This window comes from Lissotriton vulgaris, chromosome 12 (genome assembly GCF_964263255.1).
Source record: "Lissotriton vulgaris chromosome 12, aLisVul1.2, whole genome shotgun sequence".
Taxonomy (NCBI): domain Eukaryota; kingdom Metazoa; phylum Chordata; class Amphibia; order Caudata; family Salamandridae; genus Lissotriton; species Lissotriton vulgaris.
This window is the reverse complement of record NC_141700.1, coordinates 112,498,349-112,519,279: the sequence shown is the minus strand read 5'-3', so window position 1 is coordinate 112,519,279 and position 20,931 is coordinate 112,498,349. Positions and strand designations below refer to the sequence as shown.

The 20,931-nt window shown below is 44.3% G+C and overlaps 1 protein-coding gene across 2 annotated transcripts in view; it reads left to right on the top strand.

The window, feature by feature from the left end:
* Positions 1–20,931, top strand: part of GABPB2 (GA binding protein transcription factor subunit beta 2) — a 117,263-nt gene that overhangs the window by 12,627 nt on the left and 83,705 nt on the right. Inside the window, exons 2-5 of one of the 2 annotated variants that reach the window (XM_086947432.1) lie at positions 147–278; positions 3,479–3,586; positions 15,749–15,916; positions 16,556–16,750. In XM_086947432.1, coding sequence (XP_086803558.1) covers positions 3,479–3,586; positions 15,749–15,916; positions 16,556–16,750 — 471 coding nt within the window. In that variant the 5' untranslated portion in view covers positions 147–278. The remainder of the gene's footprint in view (positions 1–146; positions 279–3,478; positions 3,587–15,748; positions 15,917–16,555; positions 16,751–20,931) is intronic. The other variant, XM_086947433.1, reaches the window with a different exon arrangement.

Here is a 20,931-nt window from a genome sequence, read left to right as displayed (position 1 = left end):
TATGAATTTCTGCAAAGATTGAGTATTTATCAGAAAACCTATTTCAGAAGCACAGTACATTGTTTTCTAAATGTCGAATTGCAGCAGGGCCAGTTGGCTGAATATTTACACACCTCTTTGATTTCTCTGATCTTATTTAAGTACAGATGCAAAATGGGCTGGATGTTCTAAGCGGAACAGACTGAAGACTGGATATCTTGCTCAGGTTACAACTGCTTCACCCCTGCCCTAACATCTCTTCCAGCCAACCAGTACAGCTGCATGCCCAGGAAAGCCAGGTAGGGAAAGGAATTTAGCTGGTAAAACATGGTCCACCCTGTCTGTTTACTATTAACTTTCTGTAGACTGTTTCCTTTAATATTGAATTCTTTGATTTTTCTTACTCTGAATCTTTCTCAGAGTTCTGTATTTAGTTGTCTAGCATCCTACATGCTTTCAAGTCAGCTAAGTATTTGGAGGTAGTGGACACATACTTTCTGCAAGGGGACCTGTTATGTACAAGAAAGTCTGTTTTCTCTGCCATTGTTTGTAAATGGGACCAGTATTGTTTTTCATAAGTATCCCCATGACTAACTTGCAAAGTCATGGCATAAAGGCAGAAGATATATGTGACTTCAAAGCTGGTAATAGTTTTTCACATAGTTTGTGGCATATGTACATGGCTGCGCCTAAGTGAACTTCCATTGCGCAGTGAGTGGTCTAGTGAAATTTTTTTCCCTATGGTTTCAATCTGGCAGAATATTTTTGGTACGATTATCAGTTGTTCTGTTCACATTTGAAATGCTTTGTTCATCCATTAATTCAAACTTCTGGATGACCAATGAGAAGTTTCCAGGTGACTTGCCCATGTGCAGGAATGAATGTTTATTTGCTGATACTGCTTGTTCCAAGGCACTACTATGGGTTAGTATGGATCTGATACCCAATTGAGGACATTTTTTTTTTGATGTCTGGTATTGTTGGGCCATGTTCGAGTGCCTGTACACAGAGCAATATAGGGGTATAGATTGATTAATCACTGTTCACGCCGCAAGTGAAGACCGCAGCAAAGTGACATCTTGTAGGAAAGTGCCCATTTTTTACATGGTCCCCTCCACGTTTTGCCTGGTATTTGATGCAATTTTGACACTGTGCACTGGGTTCCTGCTATCCAGGTCCTCCATGCCAGATCCCTTTCCCTAAATACTGCAATTATTACCCGAATTTGCAATACCTTTAACACTATCTGCAAGTCCCTGATAAATGGTACCCCTGGTACCTTGGGTGTGGAGTACTAACTCACCTAGCCTATGCAGACTGCCATTGCAGGCTGCATGTCTTGGTACAGACAAAAGTTATAACACAACATGGCTCACAGACTTATGTACCATGCCGGGAGACACTGCATGCAGTATAGTAAATAACCCCTACAGCAGGCCTTATAAGGCAGGGTAAACTATACTACATGTGTGGACACATCTGCATGAGCAGATATGCCTCTGTGCTGGCCAGTTCAATTACTCCCATTATAAGCGATCAGAGAAGCCATTTGTAATGCAGGTGCTGAACACTGGTAAAAACGAGTTCCCCCAGCTACATGATGGCTTCATTGAAACCAAAGATGTTTGGTATATTGTATTAATAAACCCACACTGATTCAAGTGATGGGTTCATTAATACATGCAACCAGAGAACACCTTAGAGGTGCCCCCCTGAAAACCTACCAACTGCTATTCTGCTGGCTGACGAGTCCTGACCAGCCTGTCACCACAGATGAGTTTCTGACCCCCAGGAGTTAGAGCCCACCCTCTCAGGAGGTCAGGAACAAAGCCTGCTCTGGCAGGAGATGGTTACACCCCCTCAAACAGGATGACACATAAAATAGCATTCCAAGACTGGGAGCTTGAAAGAGCCCATTATCTTTGGTACACATATCTGCATTCCCTCCGAGGTGAGGCGATGCCAATTCCCCTGACCAGAGCCCATTTGGCACCTGGACAGGCAGTAAAATTAGTAGTCAGAAGGTGTGTTCACCCTAAGGCTAGTTCCACCCCTTTGGTGGGCTACCTGATGTGGATACGAAAATCAGAATTCTGTCATTTTGGTGACGGCAGAATTAGAAACTTTGAACAGTGCTATGCCCATTTCCCACAGAAAGTGGTCATATAGGGGGGCATAGTGACCCCAAGTGTAAGTATCCCATTGGCTATTACCCTAGACTCCCCTAACGCCCTTAAATGTAGTATTTAGGGGAGCCCCTGGCACCAGGAAATCCGATCCTGCCAACCTGAAGGAATGACACAGAAGAGCCACAAAAGCAAGAACAGAGGAGCAGCAACTGACTTGGTGCCAACCCTGCTGGCCTGCCTGCTGTCCCCAACAATTCTGTCCAAGATGACTCGTCCTACAGCAGCTGTGCCTCCGAAAGCCTCGGGGGACTACCAGTCCTTCACCCAAGACCTAGGAACTCCTGTGGAGTAGCGGAGCCCAGAAGAAATGCGAGGACTCTGGACTGCTGAAAACCCAACACCGGGAAGCACTACTGACCCTGTGCCTCCTAACCAGAGTCAAAGGGAGCTAGCCGTGCCAGCGTGGTCCCCAGACCCTCCAGAGACTAAGTCCACCGTAGGTTTGCCAACAGTGGACTTTGCGCCTCTGCCTGCAGCCTCTTATTGCAAGCCCCCTCTGCTGCGAGTGTCTCAGGTCGTGAAACCCTGACTCCTCAGGACACCTCTGTGCCTGAGCCCCCGGCCGAGAAGGGGACTAAAGCTGTTCCTATGTCTCCAAGAATCGTGAAACCTGTGCTCCTTTATTGGTTCACCCGGACTGCCCCCCCCCCCCCCCTCCCCTCTCCATCCCACCTTACTGCCTCTTTGTGAGTGGGCTGATCCCCATTGACTTACACAGGAGACCTGATGCTGAAAACCACCTCTGCACCTGGCCGCCCAAGGGGACCGGTTGGTCATGCCTTGGACAATGCCCCATTCCCACCTTAAGTCTAAAAGATTTGTCCTGCAAGTCGCTGTAAAGTACCTGTATACCGTATATGTCTTTCCTCCATAGGATGAGATTACAGCTCCAGAAATTGTACTGTTGATTTTTAAAAACTTTAACATTGGTAACTCGAAATGTACTTGCCTGATTTTGATCTTGGTGCCTAAGGTTGTATAAAGATGCGTGTTATTTTGTATAAATTGGTGTGGATCTCCGTGTGTCATTTATTAAACTGGTGTCTGAAGCAAGCTTCTCGACCAAACTACCCCCCCCAAGAGAGCACCTTGGGTTGCTAGAGCAAGCTCCTGTCCACTTAAAAGGGACTACTGGACTCTTTGCGCAGTATGTCTTTTTGGTATACTGTATATGCGCCAGCTTCTTACACTCCTCACAGTGAACACTGCTGAGTTGCTTGAGACATAGTGAAATTGCTTAAGATCTCAATGTGTCCTGTACTAATGTGTGTATGAATTATTGTTATCATATTTAATGTGTTCGTCTGCAGATGTCGCTGGTGGACCTGGGGAAGCGGTTGCTGGAAGCAGCGCGCAAAGGACAAGATGATGAAGTCCGAACCTTAATGGCAAATGGTGCTCCATTCACTACTGACTGGGTAAACCTTTTGTTCAGTAGGAGTGTACTCCAAAAACTAATAAGAACAGAGAGGGAAACCATATTTCATATTGTGTTACTTGCTATGACAGAAATATGTATATATCTCCATTAATTTATTAGCAGTCTGCACATATAGAAAAAGACCAGCTTTGCACCAGGAAAATACAAATTGATGCAAACATTTCCATATCTTTTTATTGCATATTTCCACATACAGCGTAATTACAGAGGCATTAAGACATCTCTGCATTTAACAGTGACACTTTGCTCTATATTTAATCTGTTATAGCTCACTTAGTACCTTTTATCTCCCCAATGACCCCCCCCCCCCCCAATTACCGTAAACGAATTTGCAGCAAATCTATGAGAATCTGGAAAATCAAGAAATCCTTCATAGAGATGTTAGTCGTAGGTACTACATATGCTCTTAATGTCAAGCCATTAATTCCCAATGATTACAAATATAGTCTAATTGGTGTTTCTAAAATGGTGCCTGGCCATATTTTTGTATTTATATATAAATCTATTCAGGAGAGATGCTTATGTATCTCAAGTTAGATACAGAGGTTTTATACTTATTAATGTCTTATTTAGAATTTCATTTTCTTCCGAAACTGTGTGTGTATGTGTATATATGTGTATATATATTTTTCCCTTGTTTATATCATGACATTTCTGACTGTGTTTATAACCTTAAAAATAGCAAGCATTGGCAATGCAAATGGGTCTGGCTTTAAAAACAATGTTGTATGGTAATTTGAGCGTTTCAAATAGTATGTAATGAATGGATATTTATTTGAGTGGAAGCAAAGATCTATAGTGTAGGTTAAAAGGTCAGTTGACAGTTTCACTGTCAAGTCAGCTCTAAAAATCCATGTAGGTTAATGACTGCCCTCCCTTCTGTGCTGCACCCAGAGAACAACACCATAAACTATCTTGTTATCGAAGACACTTTAATAGAATTTCATTGTCATGTGTGTACCTCTAAAAGTTCATCTTCAGGAAGCTGGATGCATAAACAAAATGATCATAGCTGTGTGAAGGGCAAGCACTTTTTTTGTGGAAGCATTCAACTTCTTCCCAATCAAAATGTGTACTCCTGGCCATAGTTCCCCTTTAAGGTGCGCGCGCACCTAAGTTACCCTGAGAGCGCAGTGTCTTGTTTGGAGCGCGCAACACAGCACATCCCGCGAGAGCCCAGTATTCATATGAATTGCAGCACCCGTATGGCGCTTCAATTAACATGGATACTTTCAAAAGAGCACTCAATCTGCCCTGCAGAAGCGCTCTATTGACAAGGAATTCGGCAACTTTAGAAGCACATGTGTGCTTTCAGAATCACTGATGTATATTAGTGATTCTGACACTTGTTGCAAGCCTTTTGATAATACAGCGTGGCTGCAGGGCAGATTGTTTGCTTTTTAAAAATTATTCATATTAATTGCAGCGCCTGTGTGTCGCTTCAATTAACATGGTGACTTTCAAAAAGGTACACAATCTGTCCTGCAGCCACGCTCTATTAACAAGGAATGCAGCAAATCTAGAACCACATGCGTGCTTTCAGAGACAGTAATGTATAGTGCTTCTAGACTTGCTACATTCCTTGTTAATAGAGCACGGCTGCGGAGCAGATTGATTACCTGCCACAGACAGGCCGATGTGAGCTAAGACTTCTGCTCAAGGGAGGTCCCTGGCTCCTCTGCTTTTGTGAAGCGACTGAGCTTTCCTGTATGTCCACAACTCCTGGAAATAGCCATATTTCTGTGTTTTAGCAGGGGCAATATGTGGTGCAAGCAGCACATATATATATTTGACAAGTTAAGCACTGGATCACAGGGACCCCAGAAAAAGCGCGATATGAGGCTCTATACAGTACTGCTATTAGCAATGTTTGCAGTCATGTTCTCTAACGCTTCCTCTGGCTGCAGGAATCCCCCAGAACAAACAGGAAGAAGGATTCTTTTACTGGGACCCTAAACTCTGGAATAAACTTCCACGAGTCAAGACAGCTTCGAAGTGAGGGGTACTTTGCCGCTTTGGCAGTACTCTGCAGAGGGAGACCAGGAAATATGCTGCCCCGAAGTGAGGGGCTACTCCGCAGAGCGAGGCAATGTGGAGCCAGCTGGCAGTGCAAGATTCCACAGAGTTGCCTTGCTATGTTTTATTTTTATTTGATGTTCGGTCTGTTCATGGCATATCCCAGGGTTCGCCACAGAGTGAACCCCCGAAAGTGAGTAAATAACCTGTTATATTTCATACTCTTTGCATTGTGGTTGTCTATAGTCCTGTAGATCATTTTAGCAGTTATTTACTCTGTTTTACAGTTTTATCTCGGTTATTTGCATCACTTCTCATATATTTTTTATTTGCGTTATATATAGCTCTGCATGCGCCGAGAGATGCTTCAGAGCTCTTGTAATAAAGTAATCACTAAGAAGAGAGTTTTACTAGAATAACCTGATGTTATATTCTTTGGAGGTAACTGACAAATAATGCTCCTCTTCTTCTGGGTCCCCGTGAAAACTGTACGGCTCAACGCGTGCTTCCAAGCTCTAGGTGCTATTGGGAGCAGTGCGGCTGTACTGCGAGAGAGGTGGTGAATCCTTATATCCTTTATTGTATGGAGGAAAGGATGCCTCCTGTGAGTGTCCCCGGTACCTGTCCCCTCATGCACATGATTCAGCCTTTTAAGTCTCAGAGGAGTGAGAGATTCGTGGGGAGGGGAGTAAATAGAAGAAACTGGAAATGGGCATTCTTTTGGGATAGAGAGCTGTCCCAATGAGGTCTAAGAGATACGTCTCCTGTTTAGAGGGTGTAGATTACTCTAGTGAAGGTGTCATCTTCCAGACGTGGGTGAGTAGAGAGGTGTGTCTATCTCTAGTGGCCTACAGTGCTTCTGCATCTGTCCGCTAGGGCACACCTTTCAACATTTCTCCTGAGGTGCCAAGGGCTTCCTTTATCGAGAAGCTGTGTCTGTAGGGGATATGCTGTGTCAGACAGTATAAGACACGATCCTGCAAATTCCAGGTGCCTCTTTGCATGCTAGACCTATCTCCTCGGAACCTCATACTATGTGCTTGATTTCAAATTTCGAGTCTGGTGGACACTGCGCTTAGTCCAGTGGTTTTGCCATCAGGTTTTACTTGAATGAAATATTGTAGCTAAAACGTCAAACAGTGGAATACCACACGGCACTTACGTTTGCAAAGAACATTCTCTGTGCTAGTCCCCATTACGCTGGGAGAATGTGGGACCAGAGGCTTCGCATTGGGCTCAAAAGATGCCATGGCCATATATTTTCAGTCTAATTTGAAACACTGTATGGCCGCCAATGCTGGCAGGATGACTGTGTTAAATGCTCACCACTGAGACATGCTGTAATCTGAGAACCAGGTGTAAACCACCAGCAAGGTCAACAAAGTCTTCTATCTTTATAAGGTCAAGCAGAAGTTTAGAGTGGTATTTGCACTGATGTGTTGCTGTACCCACACGCACGATCGGGTTTTTGGCGCACATCGCCTTGGCTTCAGCGCACTGAGACCTTACACTGTCGCACACCGAGGAAATATATTAGAGGAAAGATTGCTCCTAGCTCCCAATATATGAATGGAGCCAAACCCAATTTTCTGGCGACAGCTGCTCTGTCCAGCCAGACTATACATATTGGGCCAGATTAGTCACACAGTTCAGAAGTTATAAAAAGTAGGCGTTCCAAAAAAAAGTGACGCTTTAACATGCTGTTTTTCCTACAGGACATGGGCCTTCCCCACAGAAAACGCAGCTTGTGCAAACCTAGAAACTGCTGGACCAAACTTCACCAAAATGTAACTTGAGTGGCCTTTACACCATTTTAAGCCATTTTGTGTTTGGTAAAGTTTGCCCGGAAAACACCAGCCCAAGATTTATTTTTAATTTTTTGATCGCCAGATTGAAATAAGGAAAACTCATCACAGACACTGAGCGTTAAAAAGTGCATGTGTGCAGTAGATACTTTGTTCACCTCTCTTTATGAAATTGTGGATTTTGGAGTGGAGGAGGAGCAAAAATAAGTCTGGAAGCCGATGAACAACAAGTCAACAGACTTGTCCCGCTGTCTTATGGCTGCAATTCTTGTTTAAAATACAGAACCAAGCTCAAAATATTTAAACCGGCTTTCATAAAGCCCTGGAGTAATTTGTTTAGCAATGTCACTGCCATTCCCACAGGCGGATATCTTTTGCTCGCTTTACGCCTTGCCTAAGGTAGAACTTGGTATAACCTAACAATGAGGGACCTAATTATATGTTGGGTTGATTTTAATTAAGCTGCAACAAAAGGCAAATTATGTTGTGTAAAGAGACATTCTGTGGTCGTATTATGTCACTATTTGCATATTTTAATGTGCATTAATACAAACTGGGCAAATGTTTTGCCTAGTGCCGGTTTAATAACTGATTTCAACAACTGGCAAAAAGTTGTTAAGTCATGCAAATGGCCTGCTGTAGCGTGCTCTGTTTTTAGTTACTCCATGCATTTTGGCTAGTGTGTGCTGGGGGCTTCTTTAAACCGGACGCCATGTTGTAGTGGTGGTCACAAAGTACTTTTTGTCTCTATCTGCACACTATCCCACCTCTCAATCTGTACCCTATGAACTGGACTTTTCCTAATAGACTCTTAATGTAATTTCCTTTACTGTGTTGTTGGGCAAATATTTTTTTATTACCCTAAAACCTTCCCCCCCCCCCCCCTCACTTCCTTCACCCACATCTCCTGCCTCTTCTCTTTTGTCATCATTTGCCTCAGTTGCCATTGAACCATATGTGTGCCACAGCTGCCACCTTCAGGGGCTGGCTTATGGTTGTCTTTTCTTGAAAAAATGGGTGTGCTTGGGTTTTTCCCTCCCATTGCACCCTCCTGTATTCTTCCTGAAATGTATTTCATTCTTCATCTTTCACTGCAATCTGGATGTCTCGCCTCTGAAGCAGGGCACTGGTAGATTAACTGGTTGCACAATTTACTCCTAAAAAGTCCTCCTTTTTAGGTCTCGCCTGGCGTTGAAGCGCGAAAGCGCTGTTGCCAGCGACACCTATTGTTGTTTTCCCTCCCAAGTGGCACAGACCGGTGCACGAGGCGATTAGGGTCTGTGGACACGCTTACGCAGGCCGGCCGAAGGCACGCACATACACACACAGAATGACGCACACACACACGCGCACCGCCCCACGACAGGCGTGCCGCTCCCGAACTTCGGTTTTGGGATGTGCACGCTCACGGCTTGTCTATAAATGAAACTTAAGGCAGGCTCCCTCACTAGTGTCGGAAAGTATATTGAATATTTGTGCAGTGAATCATGTCAGCACTGGTGTCGTACAAATAAAGAAACAAAAATAAGTTGTAACTGGAAAATAAACAAATAAATTACAGTAGTCCGTCTAGAAATCTCAAAATGTCTCATTAGGTAGGTGTGGATTATGTAAACCACCAGGTACTGCAATACATGGAATACAACGAGATCTGCTTTTTGTACTGTCCCATACACGCGTTAGTGTTAACCGATGTCACACACGAGGACGAAGCTGCGCCCCTTATTGCAGACACCGGCCCAACCGGAGAACAACAACGTGGGCAGCAGCCAGCTTGCTCTGCCCATTCAGCCAGCAATGGGCCGGCTCAAACATCTGACTGGTCGCCGGGGACGAACCGTGACCAGGCCCACCCGTCGATAACTCTGACCACCCTGAGGAAGCAATACTCAGCGACAAGTACTCCTTACTCGCTCTTCCCCCTCAGAAGCGTGGGCAACGACAACCAGGCCTGCCCGGGCGGAGGTACATTCCTCATACGCGACTTCCAGTTAATACACATGCTTCGGGCTCCAAAATGAGCAGTGTGCACCAAAGCGTCCGCAGGCGTATTAGCCAAAGGCGCGTGCGGAAAGCTCGTCCAGTCAGTACTTCCGAATCATGTGCGGTGCGCCTGGATTGGCTAAAATGACTCCAATCCTAGATCACCTTACACAGTAGCAGAAATACCCCCCCCCCCCCCCGCCCCCCCCCCCCTCCTCTCTAGTACTCCCAGATGACTCTCACAGTATGTTTAGTTGTGGGATTGGTGGTATGCGACCCGGAAGTGCTAAAATTACGTTAAAAGATCAATAACGGACATTAGGCTGAATTCACGGACTGACCGTGTAAGTACCTTACAAGTTGACAGTTGACACGTGGTAGCAGTAAAGGCTGTGACTGGTGAGTAGAATTGACACTTGAGCATGGCTGACATCCCTCCCCAACCAATGTAACCCGCCAACAGCATGCATGTGTCCTTACGTTTTGGAGGCTTCTCTGGCATTTCTTCCTGTTAGCACCAAAATGTGCTGATAATGAAATTGACAGTAGCCTAATTTCCCTAGAATGTACCAGGCCCGGTTCTTAACATTTGCGTGTACTCTGTATTATGAACACCACAATCCTGCTTTCAGTACTTGGGGTCAAGGTACTGTTGATACGTTGTTCAGACTCGCCGAGGCACATATCCAGCCCTTGGGTTTCATTTGACAAAGTAATGTGTTTTGGATGTGGTAATCGTAGATTGTTACTACTGAGCCAAATGTCATACGATCCTAATGATAGATATCAGGACTGAAGCTCGGGTCTAGAAACGGCAGTGGCGCTGAAGGAGTCGAAAGCAGTAATGGCAGAGTATCCAGTGATACTGCAAACGTTTGAGGTGTATCTGGTCGGTGTTTTTATTGAGCCAAGAATATTGTGATCGGTACAAAAGGGGGTGGTAATGGACGGAGCATCTGAACCAATCAAACACTCGCACCCAGTCAAGAGATTTGGGTTTAATCCATCACCGTTCTTTAGCCCACTCTGCCACCCCAGTTCAGACATGGCTATATGCAAATCAGTCTGACCCTGTGCCTCATGGGAACAGTCCAGCCCGAACTGCCAAGCCATGCCTTCCCTGGACCGGAAACAAGCTTCTGAGGACCGTTTTCTGGCATTCCAGCCGTCTTCAGCCCGGCTTGCTTGCTGAAAGTGTGGCTCATACTTTGGAGCGGTTGGCTGTTGTAAAATGTGAACAAGTAGGACGTGGAAAAAACAATTTCAGATTTCACAAGTAACGTTGCTGAATGGTAGTAGAAATGTTATTTTTTTCCTCGTGGGAGAATCAAAGTTTTAAGGATGAGAGATGCAAGCGACATTGTCATCTCTTCTAACTCAGTTGCTTGGAAGTGGCCATAAAGTTATAGATCGGCTTAGCATGTTGGTGGCTTTCCAAACCTACTATTGAGAACAAGGCAGGCCGAGGGGGGATTCACCTGTACTCTAATGCAGTGGAAAACATGCGTTTTATCTTTACATAAATCTGTCAAAAGAAGCTAGTGATCAAAATGCCCTTTTGAGCTGTAAGCACAGTTTTACTTTAGAATTTTTTTAAGTATTGTCGGCTTTTTTGGGGGGGTGTGGGGGATAACTCGTGCTGCATCTCTTTGCCTCAAAAGTGTACAGACAGACACGCCTTCATATATGTGTTATTCATACACACTCTTCATCAGTTGATCAAAACAATCTAACGAGACACAAACCTTCTCAAACCAATATCCAAGCCTGAATCTTTCCAGTGAAAACTGAAACCTCTTCTGATGAACCACAAAACAAACATCAAAGGATGAACTGTTGGATAGAATAGCTGGAAATATTTAAGGACACTCCAGCCAACAATGCACTTGGAATCAGGGGTGTAATCCAGGCCCCTGCAGCGCCTGTGGCGCAGAGGGGCCTAACCCTTCAGTGGCCCCATCAGTCTAAGGGCTACGAATATCTGTCAGACATGCGAGACTCATGGGCCCCTTATCACCTTCTGCAGGGTAGTCCCACCATTTTACATTATGCCACGCCACTGCTTGGCATTGTACATTGTAAGTGTGTTACGCAAGAGAATCATTGTTTTTTTTCAATAGCATTTGTCAGTTAAAGTTTACTTTTAAATAGACTTTGCTAGAAATATGTCAAAAATGTGTGGATGTAGTTGAGCTGAAAAACGTTAGCCGTTTTAGGAGCAACCATTAAAAGCTTGATGGTTATCTAAAGAGTGCTTCTTGTTTGTACTTTTGATGGCCCATCTCCCTGCTGTCGTTCCCGGCAAAGGTCATCGAGAAATTCGTCAACATGCAATTGGCCCGCCACCTGGAAGACAACAACATCTTGAACCCGTCCCGGTCCGGATTTAGACGAAACCACAGCACTGAGACAGCCCTCATCGCCTCCACAGACGACATCAGGCGCCAACTAGACAACGGCGAAACATCAGCCTTCATCCTCCTGGACCTGTCAGCTGCCTTCGACACGGTCTGCCATCGCACTCTAAAGACACGCCTCCTAGAAGCCGGAATCCAAGAGAAGGCCCTTGACTGGACCACGTCCTTCCTCTCCGGCAGAACCCAGAGCGGCCGCCTCCCACCCTTCCGATCCAAAGCCACCGACATCGTCTGCGGCGTCCCCCAGGGCTCATCCCTCAGACCGACGTTGTTCCACATCTACATGGCCCCCCTCGCACAAGTGGCCCACCATCACAACCTCAACATCATCACCTATGCCGACGACACCCAGCTCATCCTCTCCCTCACCAAGGACCCACACACCGCCAAAACCAACCTCCAAGAGGGAATGAATGCAGTCGCCGACTGGATGAGGAGCAGCCGTCTGAAGCTGAACTCGGACAAGATGGAGGTTCTCATCCTCGGACCCACCCCCTCAGCCTGGGACGACTCCTGGTGGCCGACCACACTGGGAACAGCACCAACACCCACCGACCATGCACACAACCTAGGATTCATCCTTGACTCCTCCCTCTCCATGTCTAAGCATGTCAACGCCGTCTCCTCCTCCTGCTACAACACCCTCCGCATGCTCCGCAGGATCTACAAGTGGATCCCGACCGAAACAAGAAGAACGGTGACACATGCCCTCGTCAGCACAAGACTGGACTACAGCAACGCACTCTACGCAGGAATCCCAGCCAAACGCCTACAAAGACTACAACGCCTCCAAAACGCGTCCGCCCGACTGATCGTCAACGTCCCCCACCGCAGCCACATCAACCCCACCTGAGAGACCTACACTGGCTCCCCGTCGACAAGAGGATCACCTTCAAGCTCCTCACCCACGCACACAAAGCACTCCACAACGCCGGACCAGCCTACCTGAACAGCAAACTCAGCTTCTACACCCCCACCCGCCAGCTCCGCTCCGCCAGCCGCGCCCTCACCGCTGTGCCCCCGCATCCAACGAACGACCTCCGGCGGCAGATCCTTCTCCAACCTCGCCGGCAAGACCTGGACAACCCTCCCTACCCACATACGGCAGACCCAAGACCTACTCGCCTTCAGAAGACTCCTCAAGACCTGACTCTTCGAGCAGTAGCAGCAACCCCCCCTCCCTCCCCCCTTAGCGCCTTGAGACCCTCACAGGTAAGTAGCGCGCTTTACAAGTACTCTGATTTATTGATTGATGGCTTGTGTAATGACAGGTTGGCAATAGTGACTTTAAATCGGCGAGGGAATCAGGCAGGAAGTCGATGCTCAGTCACAATTTTATAGTCTACAGGATGGATGTGTTCCATAGGACACTTTGAACTGGATTGTATCCAACGAGTTGAAGATTAGCTAGATAAACAAATCAAATGTTCTCTCTAGATTCATAAGTTCTTATCTAGGAGGAAACTGACCGCATATTTCCGTGGTGCAATGTAAACTTTTGCTTAACAGAAACTACCTTACCTCCATTCATTGTCTGCTTCGTAGGAGGGTTTGAGTAAGTTTACTATTCGTTTTATTATCACGCTCTTCTTTGTTCTTTCATTAAAACAACTGTTTGGATTCTGATATTCACTTCCATGGCATCTGTCTGCAGCCTCAAGTTCACATCGAACAAAATTCCCATGAACGACTGTGACACAAACATATTCTATTGACCGCTGTCAGTGGGTTACATAACTTCTTAATGGCAGTTTTCTGATTGCCAGTGCTTTCAGAAACACATTATCATTAATTCAGCAGGTTCATAGTTTCTTAGGACACATGCAGCATAATACACACCTGCTCATTCATAAACTGCTTACTCCGCTACATCCAGGCGATTGGTTTTCTCGCTCCTCCTTAAAGTTGTATGTGATGTTCAGATAATAAAAACATATAAGGGAACCTAGAGTGGAGAAACTTTCTCTACTAACCTGTTTCCACGACTTTTCCAAATGAATGGCATTTCATGGAATTTCAATCCATCATGGCAAATGTCCTTTATGTTGGTAAAGTATGTGTGTGTGTATATATATATATATCTATATCTATCTGGTGAAGCTCTTGCGGCCTCAATTACAAGAGAAAATATCTTTGTTTTCCCCTTCTTTCTGCTCCTCCTCTAGTCCCTCTTAGTCTCTTATGGTGGGGAGAGCTATCTTTATTGTTGAGGAGAGGCCGTGGGGCCGCAACCGCTCCCATATTGTATCTTCTCATTCCACTTCCCACTCCTGGCCGATTCCACTATTTTATTTCTTTACCCATCACCTATAGCCCTGGTAGATACAGTTGCATAAAGCCATTCCACCAATTTAGTACCTCTACACCTCCCAGTACTTAGTACATCGACCCTAGTACCATTGCCCTTACCTACACCATATTTAAGCAAGCATTTGCAATGCAATAGGTCTCGCTTTTGCGAGAGTTTAAGCTATTGGCATTGTAAATGACTGCCTTTTCTTTGTTTTAAAAACCAACACGTAAATAAAAGGCATTGCCATTTACAATGCCAATAGCTCAAACTCTCACAACTGCGAGACCTATTGCATTGAAAATGCTTGATTGTATTAATTTCTCGAAGCAAAAATGTCTTTTGGAATTTTCAAACTAGTCCTTCTGCTCCTTGACTCATTCAATCTCCATAGGTAAATCTCTGGCATTTATGCCCTAGACTATGCCTCGTCATGGCCAAGACTCCTGTTTACTAACTTTGGAATATAGGGCAAGATTCTAAAGCTATACATCAGAGACCTGCTTCTTCTTTATGGCAAAGTGCGAAAGTGGGTCAAAGGCTTACCTGCTTTACAACATTCCCAATTCTTAAACGGCTGCAGGAAGTGGTGTGGGTAAAAAAGGAACCCATTGCTGTATTACGGTGGTTGTCCAAGCATGCATTGCTGCTTTTAAACCTATTTTTTCATGTTTAGGAAAACGCAGCATACGTCAAGAACTGCTGAACCACTATTAACCTAGCAGCTTGAGTTCAAGCCTTGCAGCCTTTCACATAACGTTTTAGTTTGTGCTGCATACATTTGCAATGGGTAAAAGGAGATTGATTAGAGTAAGTTCAGTAGAGTATACTGAGATTCGTACGGAGGGGAATTGAAGGTATGTGGTGTTGGTATTTTGAAGCATGAATGCTGCCAACTGCTCCAGCTTGGTTGGTAAGAGCTTCACATTATCAGAGATTAGAAGAGGAAACTTGGCTGAGACAAATAAGGACCTAATTGAGTTGAAAGTCAAAGAGCACCCAGATTTTTTGTGCATCATGAAGAGATCCAAGTGAAGTAGTTGTATGTGCCCCATATCTATGGCTGGCGCAGTAAGACTCCTACAGGTGTGTCCCTTAAATTCAAGAGGGCTGATCCCGAAGTTACTGTTGGACTTTTCCAAACCTTTCTTAGCACTTGACTGCCTTTCCTCTTGGCATCCAGTCACTATTAGTTAATGCGGGGCACTGTCTGATTAATATTTATTATTTTTTGTCTAAATCTGAATGTCCAAAACTCTTAATAGCGGTTCCTCCAGCGAGCATGGTTTTCCTGTCTCTACGTAAAAATGAAAGAAGTTAGACTAACTCATGCAGTGATGCTTTCAAACTCTCTGTAACCTCTTTTGCAGCATCCTTGAACATAAAGAACATTGTGATCCCATTAGTTTTTATTTGACTTAATCTAAACATTGAGTGTAATTTCTTAGAAATCTGGTCCCTCTAAAATGTGTATAGTAGTGAGATGGTCTTCCTGAGTGGCTACACCAGCAGGAGTTTGTGGAGTAAACCTATTCTTTGCTGTCTTTATGCTGGCCGTTTCTGTGCCATTCCCTGATACATCAATGCTATCACAGTGTACGTAAGTACTCTGTTCTTTTTGATTACAGCTGGGGACTTCTCCTCTTCACCTGGCGGCTCAGCATGGACACTATTCTACTGCTGAAGTTCTTCTGCGTGCTGGTGTCAGCAGAGATGCCCGAACCAAAGTGGACAGAACCCCGTTGCACATGGCAGCAGCCGATGGTCACACGCACATTGTAGAACTGCTGGTTAGGGTAAACACTTATTTTGAGCTATTTTAGCAATGATGATCTGAAAAGTATGTTATGATTGAGGGTTGTGTTGTGTTTAGAAGCGTACTTACAATGATTGCCCCGCCAAGAAAACTCTTTCTCTGGGTGTCCCCTTCTGAAATTAAAGTTAGCAAGTAGACAAAATACTTGCTGTACTGACATCTGCTGAGATCTCCTGATAACTCCGTACATGAATTCCTACTGCGTGAGTGTGTGTGCACGTACGCACTTTGCAGGTGGGCAGCCCACCTTTGATTTTATGTCTGTAACTCTATAATTTCCCTTTATGCCCTGAATTTGACGACTCACTCGCTTTTAAATAATTGTAATGCAGAACAAGAATCCTAGGAAACAACACTGTAAAAAGCTGTGACGTATTTTCAATGATAACCATAATATTATGGATCCCTTAAAGCTAGACTGTGCGTTTATGGAGTAAAGCTAAGCAATGTTGCTGCACGGAACTGAGCAAGAAGTATCCTAGCATGGAGCAACAGAGGGATTTTCTTGGATTGAATCTTGTTTTGTACCTGCTCTTGGTTAGTCCTCATTTATAAGTGTGCCTTACCGATATCGTGGTCTTCTAATATTGAGGTTTGTCACAATTCTATTCGCTTTCAGAACGGGGCTGACATCAATGCCAAGGATATGCTGAAGATGACTGCTTTGCACTGGGCAACAGAGCACAACCATCGTGATGTTGTGGAGATGCTCATTAAATATGGCGCGGATGTGCACGCCTGTAGCAAGTTCGATAAAACTGCGTTTGATATAGCGCTGGGCAAGAATAACCCAGATGTTTTGGTCATACTGCAGGTCAGTACAATGTGCAAACAGCACAGACTTTGACAATGTTTTTGATGATAATGTGCAATGACTATCTAAACTATTACCAGATTTGGGATTTAGAACATGATTTGAAATGGTCTTCAGAACCTTTGACAAAGAAAATATGTTTTTACAAGCAGCCTGACCTTTGTTAATAATTGAGGCAGACTGAGGTGGGTCGTCCAAATCTTTCTGTTCAATTTGCACATTTTGTCTTTCTGTGTATATTTTTGGACAGAAATGTCTGTTAGCTTGAAAAAAATCTGGTTACAACAAAGATTTATGGTACTAATTAACCTGTTTCCATCTTGTTGCTCAAAAAACCTGCTGCAGGCAAAAGTTAACTATGGTTAATCTTCCAACCCCTCACTAATGTTCTGTTGGATTTAATTTGGATTGTGGTTCAGTGGTAAATGTGTTGACTGTGGAAGCAATAGGCGTAAAGTCTAATCCAACTTGCTTAATTTGTTTTCATGGGTGAACAACTTAAGCTTCCCACCCTGCTGTTCATTGATCAGGAAAATTGTAAAAACATAGGGCAGTCTGCAATTTGAATCAGCAGTAAATAAAGACAATCGCCTTTGCCCTCTATTTTTATTATCTATACTGCAATGCCATCCAGCTCCTGTTACTTCTTGCTGGGAAGAACCGGTCTTCAAATGTTCCTGCAGCCCACAGACTGTAAATAATGTAACCAGTTTCTTAAATGATCGTGTAACATAAAGTTAGGGTTTCCTATTTGCAGTGGCGTTTTTGCTATGATTCTATAGGGCTCTCCAGTATTTTCGAGATCTGTAAAATCAGTAAATTTATTTACAGTTTTTTGCCACAAATTAAAACAAGCATTTGCAATGCAATAGGTCTCGCCTTTGTGAGAGTTTGAGCTATTGGCATTGTAAATGATAGCGCCTTTCATTTGTGTTTTGGAAACCTGTAAGCGGTGTGTAAACACACACTTTGCACTTATAGTCTTTGCTTACGAGAAGCAAGGCTGGCAGTACAAGATTCGCAGTTACTGCCAGCCTTGCTTCTCGTAAGCAACGACTATAAGTACAAAGTGCGTGTTTACGCACCGCTTGCAGGTTTTCAAAAAATAAATAAAAGGCATACAATGCCAATAGCTCAAACCTTCGCAAAGGTGAGACCTATTGCATTGCAAATGCTTGTTTTCTACTTTTTCTCATCACCGGCTAAGCTTATGGGGCAGACTTTAATGTGATAAATAGCATTTGTGCATGCAGCACGTCAAAAGCTTTTTAGAATGACTATGTTTATATGAGTCGGCAAATTGAATTCACAACAATTTTCTTTGCCATGGGTTCTTGTGCTAGTTATATATGGCAGCCCTGTGTAAAGTGCTGGGACAGCTCTCAGAGCCGGTAAGGGCTGAATATTTCCATAAAAATAAAAAAGATAGAGAAACCAAGTGCAGTAACATGTAAACCCCCGGGAACGCTTAGTAAATGAATACATCTCTAAAAATTAAAAATAAATACCAAACTGACCTCGACTTTGTCCATTTCTCCTCGTTCTGCTAATTCCTGTAGTACTTGTGCTGGCGGCATGAATTTACAAAGGAACTACTGCCAAATCCAGATGTATTAGAAAATACCTATTCCTAGACCTTTTAACCTGAATCTGTGTCCATAACTCATCTGTCCATATTTGTCAACTTTCCTTGCTAAACCCCATTGAATCCTCGCTCTAGTTTAAATGACCCAGCATGAATAAGCATGTGCTAAAACACTACATATATACTACAAAGCTAACACCGTGCCCTTTCGATAGCTCTAGGCAACTAATTATGTATGGAAGAGCACACACACTTGACTGCTTACTCCCCTTTTATCCCCAAATTAAAAATATAACTAGAATATAACATTTCAATAACTAAAACATCGGCGTTAAATAACGATAACAACTTCCTTTAGACAATAAACACCATTCAATACTTAGTCGGGCATTCTCGAATAGTGTGACTTAATGTAGGGCAAACTGAAATACTTACTAATAGCATGAAAAACGAGTTCGGGCTGCATCGAGTAGCGTGCTACCAGTCTGCCAAGCGCTTCAACACCTCTTCAGAGCAGTAAGCATTGTACAATTTCACAATACAATAAAAACACTACAATGCTATAGCTACATTACTATTCTTTGAGGGACTTGAAGTTGTGTTTAGGGGCAAGAAGGATTGAAACTTTCTCAGTGCCCATCAGAAGTATCTCTGAAAAGGAAGGAAATGTTGCCAATTTACATGTCAAAAGTGTTTTAAAAGCTAAAACTGAACATTTTAGTGTATGTAATGAGAGAAAATTAAAAGTGAAGCTCAGCTTTTTGGCACACGAATCAGCATGGAATATGATTTACAACTTTTTTTTCTTGTTATATTTCAAAATTTCCCCTTCCAATGTCAACTTAAACATTTACCACGCTTGGGATGTTTTAAATAACATGTTTTTATTGTGATAAACTGAAAAGCGCGATTGAGTAGCACTCTATTCACATTGCTTAACCCTTTACGTTATTTTCCCTAGCTCACGTTGTACGTAACTGTGTCAGGGGTGTGTGGGAGAAAGCCAACTGAATTATTTACCACAAGGCAGGGCGCGAGGGAGGCATGGCTTAAATTGCTGAACCTCACATTTTCAGAAGGATGGCTGTCTTAGTTCAGCCTTCGGTGTGACTGTACATATCCACTGAGCCTATTGCGTTTTTTTTGGGGGGCCAAAAGAGCCTGCTAGAACCCATGCTTCGTGGCTCTTTAGGGTCACGAAGGTAGACTGATGCTTGCAGTTGTGGGTTTGCCTGTCAGCGGATCTCTGTGGGAAGGAGGCAACCAGAGAGAGAGAACAGGGTGGAAGGAGAGGGTGGAGAGAAAAAAGAAACCAAGAGCAGCGGAAGAGAAGGAAAGAAAGAAGGAGAAAAAGAAGTAGACTAAGATAACGAGGGAAATGGGAGGTCACATAGTGTAGTCCTGGCGCTCATTTATACTCAGTTTTCCCTTTTTCTCTGATCTGATAAGGCTCGTTCTCCGCGACCCAGAAAGGCACTGACTGCCAGCAGGGCCCGAGGGAGGCAGGGTTCCCACAGAGCACGCAGGTTCTAATATTCCAGCGCATCATCTACACTAGGGTGCCACATTTAACACGCAAACAGCACTTCTCGAACCAACCTCTAAAGAGACCAGCAACAGCAAAGGTATTCTGGGAATATACGCATCTCTTGGCATTTCAAACGCAAACGAGACCTCCAGTTATCGACTGTGTTCGGGACTGCGAGTTTGGTGCAAGAAAGGGTGTGCCGTCAGTCTCCCCAGGTGACAGCATAGACTCAGTCACTGAGTGGACGTTCCGCTCTGTTGAACAGTCTCGCTAGTGGGGTTAATCTATTGAAGTTTCATTCATTGAGTGCAAGTCTCACTGTGGGGGGGAGTGTGTTAAGCGCTTCGGGCGCTCTCTCCCTTGTCGAGCGGGTGGGTGTTTGTTTATCTTGATCTGGGTGTGTGTGACTCCTGAGTGCCACATGGGGTGCGAGTGCCGATCACTGGTACAGTCCTCATTGGGCTTGAGAATAGCTCCTCGAAGCGCTCACTCGTGGGTATCCTCCGTAGCACCATTTGTTTAACCGTGCCTCGAAAACAATGTAAAACCTGAGGGTCTAGGTGATATCTTGCTTGGAGGTGAGGGGCTGTGCCAGTGTCCCTCAGTGAGGAGTGAGTGTGCTAAAGGGCGTTGCAGAGCAGTCAGGGTGTGGGGCTGAGTGGGTGGCACCCGCACTTTACTTTTAAAATGTTACAAGTAAAGTGTGGGTGCCAAGATTATACTAAAATGAAAGAAATAGATGTTTTTTCTATTTTTCATTTTGGTATAACCGCAGCACCCGCGCTTTACTTGTAACATTTTAAAAGTAAAGCGCGGGTGCCGCTATTATACCAAAATGAAAGAAATAGAAAAACATCTATTTCTGTCATTTTGGTATAATTGCGGCACCCGCGCTTTACTTTTAAAATGTTACAAGTAAAGCGCGGGTGCCGCTTATACTAAAATAAAAGAAATTTCTCTTTCGGAGCCGTCCCACTCAGACGGCGTAAAACGTTTATCATCTTTATGGGGCCATCTGTTTGGACCCATAAAGAAGATATGAAAGCTTTTACCACAGCAGTAAGTCCA